The sequence below is a fragment of the Coffea eugenioides genome, chromosome 11 (assembly GCF_003713205.1).
Source record: "Coffea eugenioides isolate CCC68of chromosome 11, Ceug_1.0, whole genome shotgun sequence".
Classification (NCBI taxonomy): Eukaryota; Viridiplantae; Streptophyta; class Magnoliopsida; order Gentianales; family Rubiaceae; genus Coffea; species Coffea eugenioides.
The window spans coordinates 31,059,150-31,080,878 of NC_040045.1; the positions used below are offsets into that span (position 1 = coordinate 31,059,150).

Consider the following 21,729-nt stretch of genomic DNA (forward strand, 5'->3'; position numbering starts at 1 on the left):
AATTTTTTTATTGATGATCTGATTGATTCATCCAATTTCATATATCTGAACTATCTCAATGGGAAATCTGCTTGCATCTAGAGGGTGTAAAGTGTGGAAATCAGCTTGGTGTCTTGTTACCTGCAATTGCAGTACATTTTCTTACATACCTTGTTGTGTATGTAAACTAAATAAGTTAATTCAAGTCGCGTTTATGTTCTGTGAGATGTTGACCAGTTGTACGATTAATATGCTTTGCAGTATGTCAGATCTTTGAGTATTCTAAATGCTGAAGGTTCTGAAAGTTTGGATGTGAATATGTCAGCTAAGAAGAGGAGAATATCTGTAAGTACAGAGGAGGAACTTGGCAACAGTTTGGAGAGGAAAGATGCGGCCGATGACTTTGGAGAACCTGGTAATAGTTTAAGTCTGGTATTTTAGTTTATACACGTGCTCATACAGATAATGCAAATTAACATGTATAACTACCTGCAATCTACAAAGAAAATGAAGAGGGTGCGGATTTGTCTGTAAGAACAGGTAATATGACTTGTATGCATGAAAAAATAAGAACAAGTTTATTAAAACAATATGTGACTATAAAAACAGGGAATGAGAAGTAAATAGAAGGAGAAGAGTAAAGAAACTACCTTATGATAGCTGCATCCCTGAAACATACTTATTTAGACTTGTTTGACTTTGTAAAAGGCTCTAATACTGCCCATATGCTTAAACACCAACCCCCTCCCCCCCACTGAGCCTTTAGCAAAAATTTTCTGTGTACCCAGTTTGCTACAAATAGTTTATGTGAGAGGTACGTATCTGTGAAGGTTTTGGCTTCTTAGTACAAGAGTAAAGTTCAAGGCAAGATTTGGTGGATTGCAAGCAACAAAGAATTGCTGCAGAAAACTTGTGCAATTAAAATTATTAGCAGGTAGAGAATAGATGAAATGGAACTTCCCTCCCAAAAATTAATGAATGAATGAACAGAGTGTACTCTAAAAAAGTCGTACAAGAATTTGTGTTATTTCCATTGTCTATTCTTTCTTTCAACAGCCCCATATTGTTGTATGGTCTGAGAACTGGAGCAGAACAATCTATCATTCTTTTCTTTTTCACAGAAGTGATGAGAGAATCAGAAAGAGATTGTAATTTGGTACTTACAATAAAAACTTGTAGGTGTTATGGTGTCTTAATTTCCCCATTAAGGTAGATAGTGGAGCCAAATATCTTGGAACCATTCAATATTAGTTATCTATGCTATCAAAATTACAGAAATCATGTTTACAAAATAAGTAACAAAATGCACCAAGACTAGAGGACATATTGTTAACTTGAAAAGCAAACAAAATATGATTGTGCTATGTACCGATATTTTTTTTTTAACTTCTCATTTAAAGACATGTATGACCAGTATAATTGTAAATGGAGAAACTCAGGCATGTAATCAGGGATAAAGATCTATTAATGCGGTCAAGATCTCTATATTTCATGTAATCTTCCGATCATCTTATTTGGCTATAGAATCCCAGACGGATGATACCAAGCAATTTAAAGAGCAAGTCTGTTGACACACAAGACTGAAAGGAAAATAGTGGAGATGGAGGATAGAAGATAGTGATGAAAAGGGTCTGGAGTTGTGAAGGACTAAACATGCTTCACAAGTGATTTTAGTCCTATCTGCTTGTAATAAAGAACAACATATTAAGTTAAAGAGAATACTCAGATATGCCTAATAATATTATGAATAGCTTCATTGTCAATAACCCTAGATGTAGGATGGCATGTGCTTAGACAAAAAACACAGAGGCCTTGCATTTTGGGAAAAATGATACTACTGAAGTGCAAACTTGTTTGACTACTTGATAATATACTTTTTCTTCATGCATTATTTCAAGTTTTCTAGTCATTATTAGCTAGAGAAACAACAGTTCAAGTACCTTAGAAGCCTTAGAAATGGCTGTATTAGCATACCTTGGTAGTCTACCAAAGCCATCCTAAAGAGCCACTAGTTTGACTTCCCTAGTTGCTGTGTTTATGCTTTCCGCTTCTCTACCACAAGTACCATTCTACCACCTAGATTTTGACGTGCAAGTTTTCCTGTACCAGCACTCTAAACCATAACTACACCAGTGTAACTGATAAGATTGGAAAGCAAGGGATAAACAGTGTGTCAAGTACTGGATTAACTGATGAGAAAGTAATGCTGTAAGAGTAGGACTCTTTGCCCTTGAGTGTGCGTCAAGTGTGTTGGAAGGTTCAATGTCTGATCTTAAGCCAAGCTAAACACTTTTTACTGGCTCGTACTCTCGCTGTTTTGCATCTTTTGCATAACAAATCGGTACCATGGATTTCCACTACCCATAAGTCTTTTTGAAATATGGTAAATCATTCTCTCATTCTCTGTCTTTTTGCAACTTAAAGTTATTCTGGAAGTTAAACATGCACGAAAAGTTAGTGTTCAAGAAAGAATATGACTGTTTTGACGTAATCCAAACTTCTTTGAAGTATTGCAAGGACTGCAACTACTAAACATCAGGCTCTATAAAATTTTTCGTTGCTGTAATAAATGGTAACTCCTCTTGTATTCATTTAGGGGTAATACTATGCATAGAAGTGCATGAGAGAGATTGTTTGCTTTTCACCTAGATGTTACTAATAATTTCCATAGCCATTGACAATTACAAATAGTTACTTCTCTTTAGTCAACCATGTAGTATTCTGAGGCAGCAACAATTAACTAATGCTTGATTTTTTCTCTATTCAACCAAAAGCATAACTCAATTCTTCCTATGCTTATTAAAAATTAAAAGTGACTCATTATCCAAGAAAATTAATGATGGAAAAAATTAAGATAAACTGAAAGCAATTAGAATGTCCTGCTATTGACCTCATAATCACCATTTTTGAGGTGCCAAATAACACAAAAAAATAAAAATTGAGTCCTTTTATTCTAATTCAATGTCAAGAAACAAAGTAAACATCTGCATAATTTTCAATTTGGAAAGTTCATAACTCTGGGTCCTAAACTGTCATTATAAATAGAAATGCCCAATGAAATGACCTTCACTGAAGGCATTGGAAAGTTCATACCTCTGGGTCTCAACAGTCAACAGAAATATCCAATGAAATGACCTTCCCTGATGTTAGGCACCATTGAAATGCATTATTAGAAAATAAATCCTGCCATCTTTTTTCAGTAGACCGAAATGCAATCTTCTGGATAATAAATAGCAAGTCTAACAATTACTTCAGCTTACTGACATTGGTATGAGAAACTTCTGTAGTCTTCCTTGCTGTTTCTTTAAGTTCAAAAGAAGTTTGAAAAATTTTTCCTGGATTTGGATGCATCAAGTTCTCTTTGCTTTAGTAACATGAGAAATAAGATAAGGTTTTATGGATAAAAGAATGGAAGGAACAAGGACAAAAGGGGGAAATTCCTATAGGATCCTCACATCCCACTTACATGTCATATAAAGTACAAATATTTGAAAGCACATTTGTCGTCCATAAGCTTAGAAGTTCAACTTTAGTGCAAAATTCCTCAAACTTTACAATGACTATAGTAATTCTAACTCTTTTGCTTTTACGTCTTCTGAAATAACTGACCACAACCTGTAAATGTCAGGTAAATGCACAGAAAACTCTTACTCGCTCCTTCCAGATTCAGTTAAAGATAATATAAGTCACACTGAAACAAATAATACACTTTCGCTAGTCAAGTTGACCAGGAGTGGTTTACTCCTCTTCATCTTTCCTAAGGGGGAGCACCCTGCCATTGTTGATATTGTGCAAAACATCATTCAGTTGCGGGAAAGTGGGAGCCTAAAGTCAGCACAGTAAGATTCTTACTTCTTACCTTGAATGTTCTTAGCTTTATCCGGATCTCTGTACTTAAAGCTTGTTTTATTAGCAAGAGATTGTAAGGCATGCATTACAAAATTTGTTTTAAGTAGTTGTTACATATATTTTGATTTTGGGGGATATTTTGACAAATCCTTCTTATGTTTGCTCTTTTTCCTCTATGTCAATTGACGTCTTCTAATTGGTATGGGGTTTGTGGTAACATGATTATATTGTTCGAGAAAAAGTGCTTATTTGATGGCAAGAGAACCAAGTGAAAATGTGGTAAAAATGTAAAAGAAATAACAAAGTGGAGATATTGCTAGAAGGTTATGGTAGTAAACGAACATACAAGAAGTTCACTGCAATTTCTGGTATATTGTTGTTGCAGCATCAAATCTACTATCTTAAGAAGCTTTAAAATAAAATATAAATAATATATCATAGGGGAAAGTCACAGATGCAGTTTTCAAGGGTTGCTTCAAATGCACGTTTTTCTTATTTCTTCTTTTACTTGCAATATTCCCAGATTAATTTCAGCATAGAGTGTGGTGTTTTGCTTTCAAAATTACTTGCTGTTGTATTAGACTTATTTGCTTTCTGATATTGCCGGCTGAAAGTCTTTAGACTGAGGTCCTTGGAGGATTCAAATGCAGCATTGCAATGAAGTTAGGCAGCAGGTAACCAAAAAATGGTTGCAGCATTCTAAATCAGCCTTTTTCCCCTACCAAACCCTGATTGATGAGGCTAGATGAAGTCTCTAATTTTTCATTTTTTTAAGGCAAAGAATCTTGTCCATTGGACAGCCAACCCCTCTCTCTCTCCACCACCTCCATTCCCAGTAGAAGGGTGATCATACATTACATCATATACGGAAAACAAAATTATTGTGAAGGTGTTGACTTTGCTGGTGATTTCTGTTTAAATTATTATTGATTTTCTTTTCACAATCGGCTGTTTCCAAGGACCATTTCTTCTTGTTTGGCAACAATTTATCTTTTGGAATCCAACTGCCTGGCTTGTTGTACTACATTTTTGCAGAGTTTTATTTTGTTTTGACAAAAGCATTAGTCATTTAGGTATATCTAAACTTCAGATCCATAGTTTGATTAAGAACGGGAAAACAAAGATTCAACAAAAGATAAAAGCCATGAATCTAAAGAGAAAGCAGGAAAAGTTAGACAGTATGTGCTTGTTTAAATGGTTTGATATTGTAACATATGAGCTTACAGCATTTTGAGTCACTCTATTTGATATCTGCTTTCCATATTAAGCTATTCTAGGATTATCAAGGAAATTGCTTGTTGGTCTCAGTCTCTTGCAGTAGCATTTTAGTACCGGAGTCCCATATCATGCTTAATTTTCAAAGGTTAGTAGTGATATCTTGCCAGGGAATTACATAATGCTAAACATTAGGACTCCATTTTGTGCAAAGAATTCAAGTCCTGATTGTCAACATATTTTTTCCTTTTAATGTTATTTCTTCAATTGGATGGTGAGTTTCTTTGTAGGTGGAGAAATTTGTTGTCAACATGCATAAACAACTGACTCAACGTTACATCTCAAGAAAACCACTCTCTGATTTGGCTCCACCTATCCTCTTTTGCAGTCTATTATAGCATAGTTAGCACATTCATTTGCTATTGGAGTTTATCTTCTGCAAGCTTCCTCTTGATAAGCAAAAACATGTTACAGAAACCTATGGAAATTTTATGGCTTTCTTTGTTTCTATAAGTTCATGTTGTCTGATAGTTGATGCATTACTCAGAAGAGTTTGTATGGCTATACATTTGTAATTCTTTCTCACAATACATGAGAGCAGTAGACAGTGTACCCAGCGAAACGTGAGCCTCATCAGAATCGTAAACTTATGACAAAGCAACTGCATGCTAGAAAAAAGTTCTGGCAAAGAAAGAGAAAATTAGTGTTAGGTTGGGGGGGGGGGGCGGATGGGTTTTATTTCTTTTGCCATACTCAACTGTTCTCTGCATGAGAACTCTCCCATAGCCTTTCTTGGGTCAAAGAGGAAAGTAAAAGGAGAGAATAAAGAAAATAGTGCCCAAAGCAGGCAAAAAACATAAAAGGAAAAAGAAAAGAAGAAACAGACACAGAAGAGATAGTACATAGGACTAATCAATGTAGTGGTATTCCCAAACTAATTGTCTTCCATAAGAGTGTACATTCTCACACAGAGCACTCACACAAAGAGAGCTCCACGTTTGACTTTCTTTGTGATAGCCCATTCTTTTACCTCGCATTGAAACAGACACAGAAGAGATAGTACATAGGACTAATCAATGTAGTGGTGGTATTCCCAAACTAATTGTCTTCCATAAGAGTGTACATTCTCACACAGAGCACTCACACAAAGAGAGCTCATTTGAGGACTTTCTTTGTGATAGCCCATTCTTTTACCTCGCATAGAAACAGACACAGAAGATATAGTACATAGGACTATTCAATGTAGGTGGTAACTTTCTTTGTGATAGCCAATTCTTTTACCTGGCATTTATTTGGTTCTCTGTTCATTCAACATTTACTTTTTTCAGAATATCTTTGGTTGTGATGCATTTGGTTATTAATTGCATCTTTAATCATCTGATGCAGATGGTGCCACCGTATATTCCCTATCCAAGCCACTTGTAGGTTAGATGAGAAGGAAGTACACTCTATAGTGTCAAAGCTAGTCAATCAGTTTCTGAAAGATAAAAAGAACAAAGTTATGCAGCCAGTAAAGGTATGCCCTGAAGTTTATTTTTGTGCAGGTTGATCATTAATTCTGTCGCATGAGCATCTGCAATTTCTAAGATGTTGGGGCCATGGGGAAGGGGGTGGTGGAATAGGCATATGAGTGCCTATGAGAGAGATCTTTCACTTTATGCTGTATAAATGTCTGTGGTCTCATGACTATCCAGTTTGCAGTTGGGTACAATAGAAGAGGAATTGAGGAAATTGAGATGAAGGATGTGAGAGTAACTTCAAATGGTTCCAAAATATCTGCTCTCTTAGACCGTGGCAAATGTTTTAGCATTGTGGCAGCTGCTGTTAAAGATGCTGTTCCAGATTCAATTGTAGATCTGAAGTGCCCTGAGGTAAAAGCTAAAATACCAGCATAAAGAAACATAATTCCTTTACTTTTCCTGGCTGTTGTAGTTTCATGTGCTTATTCTATCAACCTTTTTGCAGCTTGCTGTGCTGCTTGAGGTTCTGCCACTCTCTGGGATTCCTAATGAGAGTGTGGTGGTTGGTGTGTCAGTTCTTCCACAAATGCTTTTTAGTTCAAAACCACGTCTGTGTGTCAAGGCCTTGGTAAAAGGATGCTAGGTCCAATGCTGGGAAGAGAGGTTAATGATGATAACCTTGTTTGTGATGATAATCTCCACAAGCAAAGGTGAAGTGAGCATTCTGTGTTACTCAGAAAGATGGTGCCGCGTTTGCTACTGCAGAAATTAATGCGATGACGGATCAAAATGTATAGCTACTTGAAGATGGATAGTGCATATCCCAGCAACTCAAGCTTCCCTGTAAACAGACCATCCCACAGAAACATAAAAGAGAGTAGCTCTTTTCTTACTAATTGCTCTTAACTGGAAACTCCTGGTGGTTATACTTGGATATAATCAGGATGCTCTAATATAGCTAACTGTTGGGAGCTATGATACAATTAACATAAATTGTATTAGTTATGTTAGCACCTTGTTGGAGAATCGGGTAACAGTGATCAAGGTATCTTTGTTAAATTAGAATAAGGATTCAGTTAGAACAAATTTTCAATTTGCTGCTCTATCAGCGATAGATGTTCCTTGCCAGCTGCTCATCCTAGCATACAAGTTCTTGCTGCTGAAACCATGATGTTAGCACATAAGAAATATTCACTATCATATTCATATAGGTCTTTGTTCAGGTAGGAGAATGAGATGAATCAGAAATTTTGGTCTTTCCTTTGTGAGAGCCTGCCACTCAAGAGAGGCCTCAAAACGATCGAAGCTTTCTGGTAAATAGTGCATGCTCTTCATTCGTGCGTCCTTCCTTCTATTCTGTGTGGATTGTCTCGACATTCACCTCTATCCACCTCTCTTCTCCGAGCCATTTGAACCGACAAACAGAGAAGTTATATGGACAATGGTTTAATCATTCTTACAGTTGGAGTTAGTTCATTAACCAGCGTTTAACTGTCTGAAATAAACTTCTGTTCATTCTAGTGATCCTGAAAAAATGATAAATCCTTTAATCATTTCGTTTAGTGGAATAGCTCCAACACGTAAATTAGTGAATGATATATTGTGATTCAGCTAAACTTAGACCAGAAGTGAATCTAGTTTAGTCTGGATGAACTAAGCATGAGCAGTTCCCACTTTGGAGTTGTCAAAAAAGTGAAAGAAATGTCTAACGAGGACTACTTGTTAATGAGCATTTAGGAGGGGTATCTAGAGTAATTGGGGGAAGATAAGCAAAAGAATTAACTCAATGACCTTAATTAGAATTAATTATATCTACACTTTTTGTTCGGACACTGATAAATTCTATTCTACATCTACTCCTATTCTACACTAAGAAAAAAGGGTGGATCCAAGGAAGTCAAAGCGACCTCCGGAGAAGATTGAACCACTACCGAACCAAACCAATGCCTATGCACACGATGGTGAAATTTTCAGAAAATCTTAAACAAGAATACAAGTCAAGAGACTCGATTCCTTAACCTGCATCTAAGGAAAGCTGCCCAACGGGTCAAAGTGGGATCCGGAGGGGATTCAACCACCATCAGATCAAACGGGTGCCTATGCACACACTGGTGAAATTTTCAGAAAATCCTGAACAAAAATACAAACCAAGGGATTCAATCCTTTAACCTACACCCAAGGAAAGCTTCTCTCCCTGATGACCAACTACTCTAGGAGTATTTGATTAGCTTATATCTACATGGGCCGGTACCATTTTCTGGACTAAATATTGGTATTACCAAAGACTAAAGATCACAGAAAAATCTAGAATTTGACTAGAAACTAGATTTGGAACTTGTACATTTTCAATTCAAATCAGAATCAACATATTAAACGTATCTTCCCCATAAATGTTAAGTGGCCTTTAAGAAATTTTTATTTGAGAATTGGGACCAAGGTTTTAAAATATAATTGTCAACCAAAAAAAAAAAGAAATAAAGAAATGGCCAAAGAAAGGAAACCTATTCTTTGACTTATGAGTAGAAACTTGAAACAACTGAATGATCTTTAACCAATAATTTGAGGTATGACGAAAGACCTATTGTGTGGCTTATTGGTTAGGACATTGTTGATCTCTGTACTTATGCTTTATCAATAGGTTTGTATAGCATCATGGATCACCTATATTTTGGGGGTAACTATTGAACTGGATACTTATAGGTGGACCAATTTTTGACTTCGTCACGGGCTTGTACTGTCTTGTATTAATTATTATGCCATCCTTCAGTTAATAAAAGTTCAGGCTTAATTGCGAAATACCTCCCTGAACACTCTTTGAGTTGCAAAGTGCCTCCCGAACTATCAGTTTCAGCACTATAAATCCTTGAACTATCAAATTTTCGCGATATACAACCAACTACTCGCCGGTAGAATTTAATAAGTAAAAAGTCATTTGTGTCCCTAGATATAATTAAGTGGATAAAATGTACTTCTTCCTCTATAATTTGTCATATATAAATAAAGTTTTTTTTTCACATAAACTCAAAATCTCTCTCTCTCTCTCTCTCTCTTCGCATTTAAGAAAAGGCTGTTGATATGTGTATAAATCAGTTGTAAAAGAAGAAGACTGTTTTGGTCACTTAAAACTAGATCTATTGACACTAATGAATTTTTACTTTTTTTTATCGAAACGATAGAATAAAGACTTTTTACTCATTAAACTCTCCTGGTGGCAAGTTGATTGGGGTAAATTACGGAAAATTGATAAGTTGTGGTGCACTTTGCCACCCAAAGAAAGCTCAGGGGAGTATTTTGCAACTTAACCCTAAATCATGGTTTAAGCTTGAGTCTTGCAACCACTTTTATGGCTTCAAGCACATTTGAACAGGATCCTCAGTATCATGCATGCTTTTAACAGGAATGATGGCTGTTTAGTGGGGGTATTCTAGCACCTTTCTTATGTAAATGAGTGCGCGAAATTAAAAGGCTGTTGAAAAAGTGTTTGCAGGTTATCGAAAACAGTTCTTGAAAGCAGGCCAATCCGTATAGAGATATGCTAGTATTAGCTTGTTCAATTCAATAGGAGGTACTTGAACTGTTGACTGGATGAGAAGGGTACTTAACACACTTGACATTGCAGATGATGAATTTTGGAGATGAGAGATGGATACAAACTTGTGACTGGCAAATTTTCTTGTGATTTAGTTTGACAGACGCAGCCTTATTATTATTATTATTATTTTTGTCGATACGATGTCCAGAGAAAACCGGAGGGGACTGAACCACCTATCGGCCCAGATGAGTGCATTGTAGTGCACTTGTCTGCAAGTCACTTTAAAGTGGCCTGCCACATTTTTGCGATCAATGGTGGGAAACAAAGTTTGATCTCTTAACCTCTCACTCCACCAGTTTTGGTGGTGGTCACTGAACTAAACTCAGTGGTTGACAGAAGCAACCTTACATTTGGTAGAATTTGACCATTATCTAATCACAATGCATGTTATACTCTTACAAGTAAATTTTCTCTTCATCTAGGTTTTGCTTTGGTCCATCAAACTTGAATTGGCCCTTTTTTTTTTTTCCTTTTTTCTTCTTGAACTAAGACAGGCCTAACTGTGTGCTGATCAGACAAATTCTGAACCATTAGTTTAGCTTAAGTTGAATAAGACGCTAATACCGCGATTACATTTTTTTTTATTTTTTAACAAAAATTTTCTACCAAGGGAGAGGTGGGATTAATCTCTCGATTACTTTGATTACGATCATGCACCCTAGTGTTAGGTACCAGAATTGAGGGGTGACAGGAGCAGCTTTCCACAGCCAGAATTTCAAGTTTTAAGTAAGCTAACCTAGGCATCTAACTAAGTTTTGCATAAGATCTGGTAAACTAACTTGTGCTGATAATAATCCATGGAGACCTAGAGGCAATGTTCAAGAACTTTGAATTAGAAAACTAATACAAAATGTAAGCCTAAAATGGTACACAAAATCCATACTCGAGCCGAAAACATTATAGACAAGAACACTCCCACCAGGACAGCAATTTCCATGATGAAATTCATAGAGCTATTGATAGATCCAGATTAACAGTATGCTGGACTAAATATGACCCAGAGCAGTCATTGAAGTTCCTAGAGTACGAAGAAATCGCCTCGCTTATCTCACTTGTGGAAGAAACATTGCTGATCTGAGTCGATGGATGATGCAATGAGAGGGATAATGATAGTCCACAATCATCAGTCTCTTCTTGCACATAATGTTTTTCTATCAAATTCTGAGATTTGCCAGTTTTTGATGGTTCAAATTTTACTTCCTCTTGGTTGGCAACCTGTCCACAAACACAAAATAAGTTAGTTGAAATAAGTACTATATCTTGTGTTTATTGAGCACCTACTACATGGCATGATTGATGAAGAGCAATAACAAATCAAAACTACAAAAAAGGGGAGAAAAAAAAACAAAATAGAAATAAATGTCAACTCACAATTTGTTTAGACAAAGCTTGTGCAAGTCTGGACCTTCATCCCTCCACTTGTAAATAAATAATGAATGCAGCAAGTATACACATCTAGTATGCAAAATCAGGACTACACAGAAAACAAATATTGACAGAATGAAAAGTAGAATATACCTTCTATATCTGCATTATGGAGTTGGTTAATTTCTTCTATCCTATAATTGTTGTCATTTTAGAGTACCTCCTTAGATAGTTGAAAATTTTAATTCTCTCAATATGCAACCCTACACTGTACTGTACTTTTTACTTTATCCTTTTTTTGTTTTGTTACTTATATGATGTATTCATCAGTTTAGCATATTAGCATGTTTTTAGCCACATTTGTTCTTTCTTGTGTTCCCTGCATTCAAGCAATCCTCCTACTGCAGAAAGGCCAGAATGGTAGCATAAATGTTCATCCCAGAAGAGCCAATTATTTATGCACTGATCTGTCCCATGCTCTGAAAATCTTAAATAACAGGAGAGTCCAAACAAAGAAAAAACAGGAGTAACTTCCATATAAAATGAGGCAGTATTTATTCTTAAATGAGATGGCCCACTAGTAATAAAGTCCCACTGCTATTCTACAATTTTGTACTGTACAGGTACAATGCAATAAATATGCATTATTTTGGATCATCTCATTATGCAAATTTTTTTTTTTTTTGGGGACCAAATAGACACTATTTTCAAGGACCAAAATGGGCTCAAAGGAGCATAGATTTGCAAGCTAAACCTTCAAGAAGCAGCTTCTTAATAGGAAATATGAACTAACACGAAGAATGCTAGTCAAAAGAATTAATCCTCAGCATGAAAAAATCCAGCCCTTTTTCAACACTTTTGGTATAAGAACATGAGCAGTGTACAATATTCCTCAATTCAAAAGGTAAACAAATGTTGGTGCCACATGGTTGTTAAGTCTATTGCATGCCTCAAAATTCAAAGTTTCCAACCTTTCCTCAATAATTTCTCACCCACCAAAACTGCCCTTCTGGGAGCAAGCACGTTTTAAAATTTCGATGCATATATGGAAATGACTTCATAAGGTGGCTCATTTGTCTATTACTATTGTATGTGAAAGAATTTGCCCAACATTTCTTATGAAGGACCTTTATTCTTCAAGAACATGACAGAAGAATCCCAAACAGGAAGGGATCTGAACATTCTTCTTGGGAAAAATAAAAGGCAAGGCAAAAGCTACAGGTCAATAGACAAAGTCGGGTAGCAAAAAGGAAATGCATGGTTAAAGCGGGAGACACCATGATGCTTCAAAATTATCATTTCATCATAAATTCTACACTAAGTTATAAAGTCCAGCCTAAATACCCAAAACCCATACCAATAAATCCAAACAAAAGATTAGTCCCTTTTTGTAGATCATAGAACATTGGTTTAAGTGCATAAATCCAACCCTAAAAAGTAACTACATTAGACTACTCTAGACTGTCTTTACAAATCCCAATATATATATATATATATATATATTTTTTTTTCCTTCCCCCAAACAAAAAGAAAATGTCCCTTTATTTCCTTAAACAAAAGCATGTATACACATGCATCCGCTGGTCATGAAAGTGTTATTAAACGACACTGAAAAAAGGCATCCTGCATGACAGAGTTGAAACTAGAAAGCAATCCTATAAAAACCAAAAATGCACTCAACCTTCTTGAGAAAAAAGCTGCTCAAAAGAAACAAGTGTGGAGAGAGAGAGAGAGAGAGAGAGAGAGAGAGAGAGAGAGAAGACAATACAGTAGACTTTTAGCAATGTACCTTGGAAAAAGGATGAGATTCTTCCATTGGACCAGCATTGCTAGAAGGATTAAGGGTTTGAAAGAAATCTTGTGGCAGAGAGAAAGGGATGTGAATAGGAGTTGCTGTTTCATGAGTCTGCTGCCACCATCTGAAATCCCTCCTCCCCTCTTCCTTCTCCTTTATCATTCCACTTTTCTCAGCTGTGGTCTGTCCATAATCATCATCACCGTACGGATCATATGTGACTGACTCACGTATTCTTTGGCAGCGTTGCAGCTTCTCTGAGATTGAACTCATCTTCTCGATTCTAGCTCTGAACAAAGATATGAAACAAAAAGAACATTTTACTATTTTGCATAGATAAACAAGTAAACAACGTTGGGATGACTGAAAAAGATGTACACTTCTCGAAAGGAAAATAAATACACTAATTAATGCAGGTTTAGTACAACGCTGTCATACTAATTAACAGTATCCCTTTTCAAGATTTGAAATACTTTAGCACAAATGGCTTATTTAGGTTGATTAAGTTGATCAGTACCTTTTCGTAGGGGGAGGATTGTAAATGAACTGAGAATCTGAAAAGGGATGAAGGTAAACCATGTTATTTTCTTGTTCAACACCACCTTCATGAAGATCTTGAACAGACTGCTGCTTCCTTGGTTCTATTGTGATGTTTCTGTCTGCAGCTTTAACATAAAAATAAAGCACAAGCAGACAAAAAGTAGTACTAATTAGAGGAAGGAAAAAATTCATCAAGAAAAAGGTTATGCTCTTTCATGATGCATCTTTGAATTTTGTAGAAAAGAGTTGCAGAATTTAGCATGCTTTTGATTGGAAAGAGAATTTGATATCCTGCCAGTATGACTTTCATATAATAGTAGTACAAGGAATGCTAATATTAGAATATTTAGAGAGAGCAGTTTTTATGGATTTTTGTATCTAGAAGACTTTATGGGGAAAGAGATAATCAATGAAGTAAGGCAAATGCATCATTTCCAAAAGATGTGCAAAGAAGAGATATCAGCATCATTGATTATGGCGGATGTGAAAGTAACAAATACAGGAAACCACTACAACCAAGAACAGATTTTCCACCAATTGCAAAAACACGTTATTACATCAGACCCAGCAACAGCCACAAGATTATAGATATTTAGTAGTTTTAGGAAAGAAATATGTTCCATTAATTGGAGGAAAGAATGGTTGTTTTCGCTTTCAAATACCGTCATTTTTCCACAAAAAAAAAAAAAAAATGAATACCTTGCCTTGCAACATCATTCTTCATGCTCCTGTACATCTGCAGAGAAAGATAAAGTCAAAGTAGAAAATAAAGAAGATGGTTGAACACAATACAACATTTAAAGAAAAAGTCTTTTTTTAAATGACGATGGATACGGAGTAGAGATAGAAGAAAAGAGAACCTGGAGATGGCTTTTGACATGAGAAATAGTCAGTCCTCTCACATCCATCATCTGTAAAACAAGCTTTGGTGTAGCCTCTGCATTTTCACAGCCACAAAAACGAACATTGGGAGGAAAAGAAAAAGGAAACCTTTATCAGAAAAACCAAGGACCAAAATGAAAATACAAATAGGATGACAAAAAACAGGAAGCTTACTCTCTTGGCCACCAAGCCTTTCAATAGCATGTACAAAACAGTGATGAAGATCAGGAGTCCATCTCAAACGAGGCACTTTTGATCTTATATACTGTCTTACACCACCATTTCTTCCACAACTACCCATACTACCTCTTCTCTTTCCTTACCAGCCAAAAACCAACTCAAAATCCAAAAGGGTCACCTCAAAATCCTTTCTTTCCACCTCCACACCTATTTCTACTCTCAGGGTCCTTCCCTTCTGCTCTTCAAACGCCAAGAGCCCACAAAATAAATAAACAAATAAACACCGGATTGCAAGAAACTGAAATTTTTGTTCCCAGCCGTTTTTAGAAGCGACAAAGCAACTATGCAAGTTGAAGCAAATAACTCAAAAACCAAAAGGGCCCCCTCAAAATCCGGTCTTTCACCTCCAAACCTATTTTTCACTTTCAGGGAATCCCCCTCTTTTTCTTCAAACTTCAAGAACCCACGAAAAAAATATATAACAGTTGTTTAGCCGTTGTCAATATATAAAGCAACAGAATATCTATGCAAGTGGAAAGACAGAAGACAAGAAAGAAAGGAAGACGAGAGATAAATGAAAGAGTCTGAAAATGATGATGATGTGGGATGCTCTTGGAGGTGTTTTGACTTTTTTTTTAAAATTCTGATGAAGCAAAAGAAGATTAGAAGGAGGAGAGAAGAGAGAAAATTCTTTTATCACGAGAGTTTTTACTCGTCTGAACCTTTTTCTGATCAGCAGCTGGGGAACGAAATCATTACCAAAACAAATACTACCAACTGTTGCTGCTGCTGCTGCTAAATGCTAAAACCTTTCTTCTTTCCTCTCCGCTTCTGAATTTCTGCTGCTTTGACTCTTTTCTCTCTTTCTCTATTTTTCTTATTCTCTTTCTCTCTCTGTAGAATCTTAATACCGCCAAAGTCGTCATCATCACAAAACCTCATTTCATATTTTTCTTTTTCTTGCAGGAGTTTTAATTGCAATATGCACCCCTGATTTGATAACTGTTTCTATTTTGACCCGTAACTATCAATGATGTTACTTAAGTAGTCAAGTGTTTTACAGTTAGTGCTACAAATATATAGGACACATATTTTCAAATAATTTAATATCGATTAAGTTTATTTAACTACTTGTAAATGACAAGATTCCCATTTTGTTTTTTACTTTCTAGATTTGTAGAAAAAATGTATTGTAGTGATTTGATATGTGTGAAATAAAAAGATGATTGAAAAATATATTCATGAAAAGCGTAAAAACTTTTTGAGCAAAAATGGTTGGTTTCCTAAATGTACATTTGTTTATTGGAATACTTGCATTTATTTTCTCTAATTTTTTTTCCTTTTTTCCCCTCTTTTATCTGATGATGAAACTCAACCCGATTTCTCTTAATTTTTACTGTTATTGATATATAATGACAGATACACTAGCATCTTCTTCCTTTTTTTTGCTTTGATTTTTGGTACATCATTAATTCATTATAGGATTAATTTTTTGTTTTGTTTCTAAAACAAAAGAAATTCAACTATCCAAACATGTATGGTGTATTTAACCTCAAGCATTTCACTGTTGCATAGTCGAGAGAATCGACGGGGACTGAACCACCATTGAATCATAGGGTGCACCACGCACCAATATGGATTTAGAAGAAGTCGCATATAGTGGCACATTGATGAGAGGTAAGATTTGAATCCTTGATCTCTCACCTCACAATACATGTGGTGCCCAACTTCTCTAGAGGAAGTTGGTTTGTTTTCGTAACAGCATATTTAGTCTAGCATACTCTTACTCCTACTCCAACTCTAACCTAATTGTTTAATTGAAATATGAATTGTTAGCGGTTAATTTCGAAGTGCATTTGTCATTAAGCTAAATCTCTTACCTTACGAACTTCATCTCTAGTAATTTTTTGACATTTGATTTTCTATGATCACAGTAGTAATTATTTAAGATTAAGTTCTTTAAGTGTTCCCTAACATTTGATTTTCAATATTATAAATATTCTACACAAATTGTAATAGTTTCCTTGAAAAACTACATTAAACAACCAAAATTGTCGCCAAAAAATCAATCTACTTGCCAAAAATATCAAATGCGGCGATGTTAACCAACGGAATCAACATTATTTGCTAAAAATGTAAAGCATTATAACAGATTTGGGATTTGATGCATGACATGTTCACCATAAATTTGCCATTGCTCATATAACTAAAGTTCGATTAATAGAAAAACTTACATAGATCATATAGTGCAAATAAAAAACGATTGTTACGGAATAATTAATCATTTCAAATTCTCCCGGTAATGAACTATTATTTACTAATTAGCAAAACCAGCCTAGTATTTCTAGCTATTGATTAGCAAACTATTTTACCTAACTTCACGTGATTCACAATAATAAACCAAATCAAGCAAGTAACCTAAGATGTTACTTTAGCACAACATTCAGACCATAACATTTTTGGACAAAAAAGGAAAAGAATGCTTTCAATTTATGAGATATCAACTTGTGTGTTAACAAAATTAGATGGTATATGTCAAAAGTAAGGTGAAAAAAATACATCATGGAGAAATGAATTAAGTAGTTTTTAGAGTTTTTGTAAAAAAAAAATATTATAGTGACGTGATATATATATATAAAGTAAAAAAGTAATTAAAAATATGTTGAGGAAATTTTTCTACGAAAACTTTAGAATCCAAACAAGGTCTTATCCAAACAAGCTGGTAACAAATTCAATGTATCATGTGTGTTAATCCGTTTTTTACCGCAGTAAAAAAATATGAAAGACATCAACCAATAGGAAGGTAGATACCAAACTAGAGACATTATTCTATTTGGATAGAGTATTATTTGGAATAATTACTGTAACATTTTTTATGATGTAATGTATGTGAGATAAAAAAATGGTTGAGAATATAAAAAGGTGAGTTGGAAAATGTGTTATAATGCAAGCGAAATATTATTTGAAATAATTTGGTATCCAAATTATCAACCACAAGATATGAAGTTAAATGTCACAACTAAAAAAAAATGATACAACTCAAAACTCCATTGTGCAATAATAGAGGGAACAATGGTTACAAAGTTTATGTTTAAAATCAGACCCCAAAAAAAACATTTAACTTAAATCAAGGCATTAATAATTTGTGTTCTGCTATTTTTTAAATTTTTTATGCACGTCCCAGATGATATTACTAAAAGTATCCCTATACCCCTAAAGGTTTATCAGTGTCAAATTTGTTGGCACAATTTGAACGGCATAAAAGACATTTGATTTTGTATTGTAATGATATAGTGTATATACTGTCAGTATATATAAGATTTACTTATAATTTAATATCAACCGGCAAAATTATCTGGAGAATAACACATAGACCAAAAGATACATACTGGAGCACAGAATTGTTCACGTGAATTATATGTTTCAAATAATTACATCTACATTTGTACAAACAATATTTTGTAAAGTACTAAATTAAGGTGCCATTTTGTAATTTCTGAGGTAAATATTGCTTTATATTGAATCATCAAACAAAGAAAATAAAAAAATAACCAATTAAAAACTGACATGAGCAAAGTAGCTCAAATGTTCACTGAACTAACTAAAATTCTTTGGTTGGTAAGCTTTTTAATCTGTCTTGGTCACTCAATTAATAAAACATATGTATATTTCCTTGGATAGGAATTATTTGCTAAAAAATTATTTACTTGCATTACAAATGCATTTTTTAATATATATTTTAATCTCACATACATCACATCGCAAAAAGTGTTACAATAATTATTCTAAATAATATTTTAAATAATCTCCTGTCCATATCACTGAACCAATAAAATGTATTTTTTTGTTGCCTAATAAATTTATAAAACATATATTATTTTGTCACTCAATCAACAAAAATGTTTTTTCTTTGACAAAATTTGCTTTGTTTGGATTGCGAGTTTTCACAGAAAAATTCTCTTAACATATTTTTTGATCACATTTTCGCCACATATATATATGTATGTGTGTGTGTATATATATGTATATGTATATGTATATCTGTATGTATGTATGTGTGTGTCTGTGTTTTTTACGAAAACCCCCAAAAACTTGCGATCCAAACGACCCTTTGAAAGCTATATTCAAATGCTGGCCTCGTAGGACAAGGCTTCTATTGTAGGCCATGAAAATTCTCAAATCCTGACTTCTTTCCTTGTCCCTCATTTGCCCTTTTTCACAGGGCATCCGAATGTGATATATTTTGTGGTGAAATGGTCAAAAGCATTGAAAACTTTTCCTTTCTTTAAAATGGCCAGTTTGGTAAGTTCAAGTTTGCTTTGCTTTTCATTTCAAAAGACGTTAAAACAAAAGTCAACCGTATGAACAGCACGAAAAGTAAAGGCTGACCCATACAAATACCCAACGGTTAAAGAAGGAAGAATTCCTCAAATCTGGACCGTATCTATTGGTACCTCTGCTCAAGCCTGAAAATTCTCTTAGGGGCACCTATGTTTGTTCCAGGCAAAAATTAACTGATTGGGTTCACTTCACGAAGTTCCCTTCCGTGTTATTGGTTTTTTCCGTATTAATATGTAGGGTTAATTTCGGAAACCTCCCTTGAGTTTTCCCGCAATCACGCCTAGCACCCGTTAACTTTGAGAAATCACACTTACCACCACTCTTGGCAGAATGAAGTGACATGCTGTAAAAATCAGTAGTGGTGAAATTACGATGCTACCCCCTATTATTAAGTAATTCTTGTAAAGGAAAATGCTGCAAAAATAAAATAATTTGAAGCTATATTAATTGAAATTTGAAAGAATATAAGATTGCTATCATTTTTGGCGCACAATATAGTGTATATTGTATCTTCCCTATATATATTAAAAAAATGTATTGATGATCCCAAAAAAAGGAATAATCAAACAAGTTTTTGGTCTATTCCAAAAAGCAAAAAAAAAAAAGATTTTGGTCTATTTAAGAATCTATATATAAAAAAAAGAAAAATTGTGCTAATGCACAGGTTAAAGAATCTAATAACATGAATATGCAATTACAATCTGATTTTTTTACATGACCCAACTGTTTTTTTGTTAAGTAATAACTGTCATATTTCTATTTAAGTTAGATGTATTTGTCGGAATAAATGTTAAAAGATAATACTATAAGTTATGTTGAATATATTTGTGAAATATACTTAATGAAAACTTGGCTACAAAAAGAAAGAGCATGAGCGTGTTTGGATAGTAAATTATTTGGAATAATTTTTTAAAAAAAATATTATAACTTTATTTTAATGTGACGTATATGAAATGAAAATATGATTGAAAAATGTGTTAATAATTTTTTATTCGTACCAATACATTTATTATATTGCTATATGTGGGACGAAGATCCTGCAATTATCAAGCATGTGTATTTAACATGTTGAAGAAAATTCTAACTAGTTCATATTTTCACGTATAATCACAATAGTGAATATAGTACTACTTGAAAATTTTTCTAAAATATGTTTTTCAATATTTATTTTTAGTTATGTGATCATTTTTTCTTGTCTAACATACATCAAATTATAAAAATATTATAATAAAAAATTTTAAAGAATATAATCTAAATTTATTCATAGATTTATCATAGGTTTGTTAACAAAAAAAAAAGTAGATAAAATTACTACATTGGACATGTTTATATAGAGTTCTTCTCCAATGAGCAAATAGTAGGGGTATGTTTTACTCAGTGTAAATTCCATTTCAATCAAATCCATTCAATTCAAAATCAATCATATCAAACTGCGAATCCACAGGCTTCAGGGGGCGTGACCAAAGTTGAGACGGTGCCGACTATTGAAAATCCCGCGGCCCTGTTTTGTGCATTGGAATTTATTGTGTGTGCTACTACGTATAGACTCCAGTGCAAGCACGCATGCTTTATTCCCTAGACCCTGTTAAGAGGATTTGAACAACCGTTTGAAATAAATTTGTTTTCAAAGAATGCAGCCAATTTGGATTGAATATCGGTAGGAGAATAAATTTATTTTTTATAATAAATTTTGTAACGTAGCGCATGTGAAATAGGAAGTTAGTGATAAATTTTACAATTCATATATTAAACAGTGAGCAAAAAGAAAACCTCCGAAAAAAATTTTTGGACAGCAGGTTTTTCCAAATAATATTTCGCTTGCATTATAAACACATTTTTCAATCCACTTTTTTATATTCCCAACCACCTTTTTATGTCAGTCACATACATTACATCACAAAAAAGTGCTACAGTAATTATTTCAAATAATACTCTATCCAAACAAACCATTTATTTCTAACTAATAATTTATGATAAATTCTTAAGCTTGGAAAAATGTTAGTATGTTTGGATAGTAAATTATTTGAGATAATTTTATAAAAAATACTGTAGCACTTTTTTGATGTGATTTATGTAAGATGAAAAGTTGATTGAAAAATGTATTGATGATGCAAGCAAATCAATATGTGTAAATAAGATGAAAATAATGTGTAATCCAAACATACTTTTCGACTTTGCCGAATAGTGCCCAAAGTCGAGAAATGAGTAACTATGAGTGCAAATCTTTATGGATTGCAGTTTTTTAAGAAAACTTTTTTACATTTTCTGTCTCATATACAGCAAATCGTTACAGTATAATTTTTTACAAAAATTTCAAAAAATAGCAATCCAAATGGTATCTTTGTTAACAATAATAATGAGTTGCTCAAGTGACTTAGTACTTGTTGGATTTAGCATGGTCGAATTCTGTATTATATTGGTACTAATATTTCATATCCATTTATCTTCAAACTTCAAATACTCTTTCTTATTGGCAATTGGCATAGTTTTCAAAGGAAAAAAAATTTCTTGAGACAGAAGGGTGGTTAAGA

At 34.1% G+C, this 21,729-nt stretch overlaps 2 protein-coding genes across 3 annotated transcripts in view; one reads left to right on the top strand and one right to left on the bottom strand.

Annotated features, from left to right (window-relative positions):
• LOC113752259 (isoflavone reductase homolog PCBER-like) overlaps positions 1-7,582 on the top strand; it is a 10,110-nt gene extending 2,528 nt beyond the window's left edge. The window contains exons 6-10 of the mRNA XM_027296379.1: positions 241-394; positions 3,608-3,818; positions 6,430-6,559; positions 6,738-6,914; positions 7,009-7,582. Coding sequence (XP_027152180.1) covers positions 241-394; positions 3,608-3,818; positions 6,430-6,559; positions 6,738-6,914; positions 7,009-7,146 — 810 coding nt within the window. The 3' untranslated portion in view covers positions 7,147-7,582. The remainder of the gene's footprint in view (positions 1-240; positions 395-3,607; positions 3,819-6,429; positions 6,560-6,737; positions 6,915-7,008) is intronic.
• Positions 7,583-10,901: 3,319 nt separating this feature from the next.
• Positions 10,902-15,602, bottom strand: LOC113754139 (myb family transcription factor PHL6-like). Of its 2 annotated transcripts, none has more exons than XM_027298490.1 (6): positions 14,852-15,602; positions 14,656-14,732; positions 14,495-14,531; positions 13,773-13,914; positions 13,250-13,544; positions 10,902-11,310 (listed from the first exon to the last, which is right to left on the bottom strand). In XM_027298490.1, the coding sequence occupies exons 1-6, from the start codon at positions 14,976-14,978 to the stop codon at positions 11,041-11,043; spliced, it is 948 nt and encodes a 315-aa protein (XP_027154291.1). In that variant the 5' UTR covers positions 14,979-15,602; the 3' UTR covers positions 10,902-11,040. The 2 variants fall into 2 exon arrangements, with proteins under 2 accessions (XP_027154291.1, XP_027154289.1); XM_027298488.1 differs by having other exon boundaries at positions 13,773-13,920.
• Between the last annotated feature and the right edge of the window lie 6,127 nt (positions 15,603-21,729).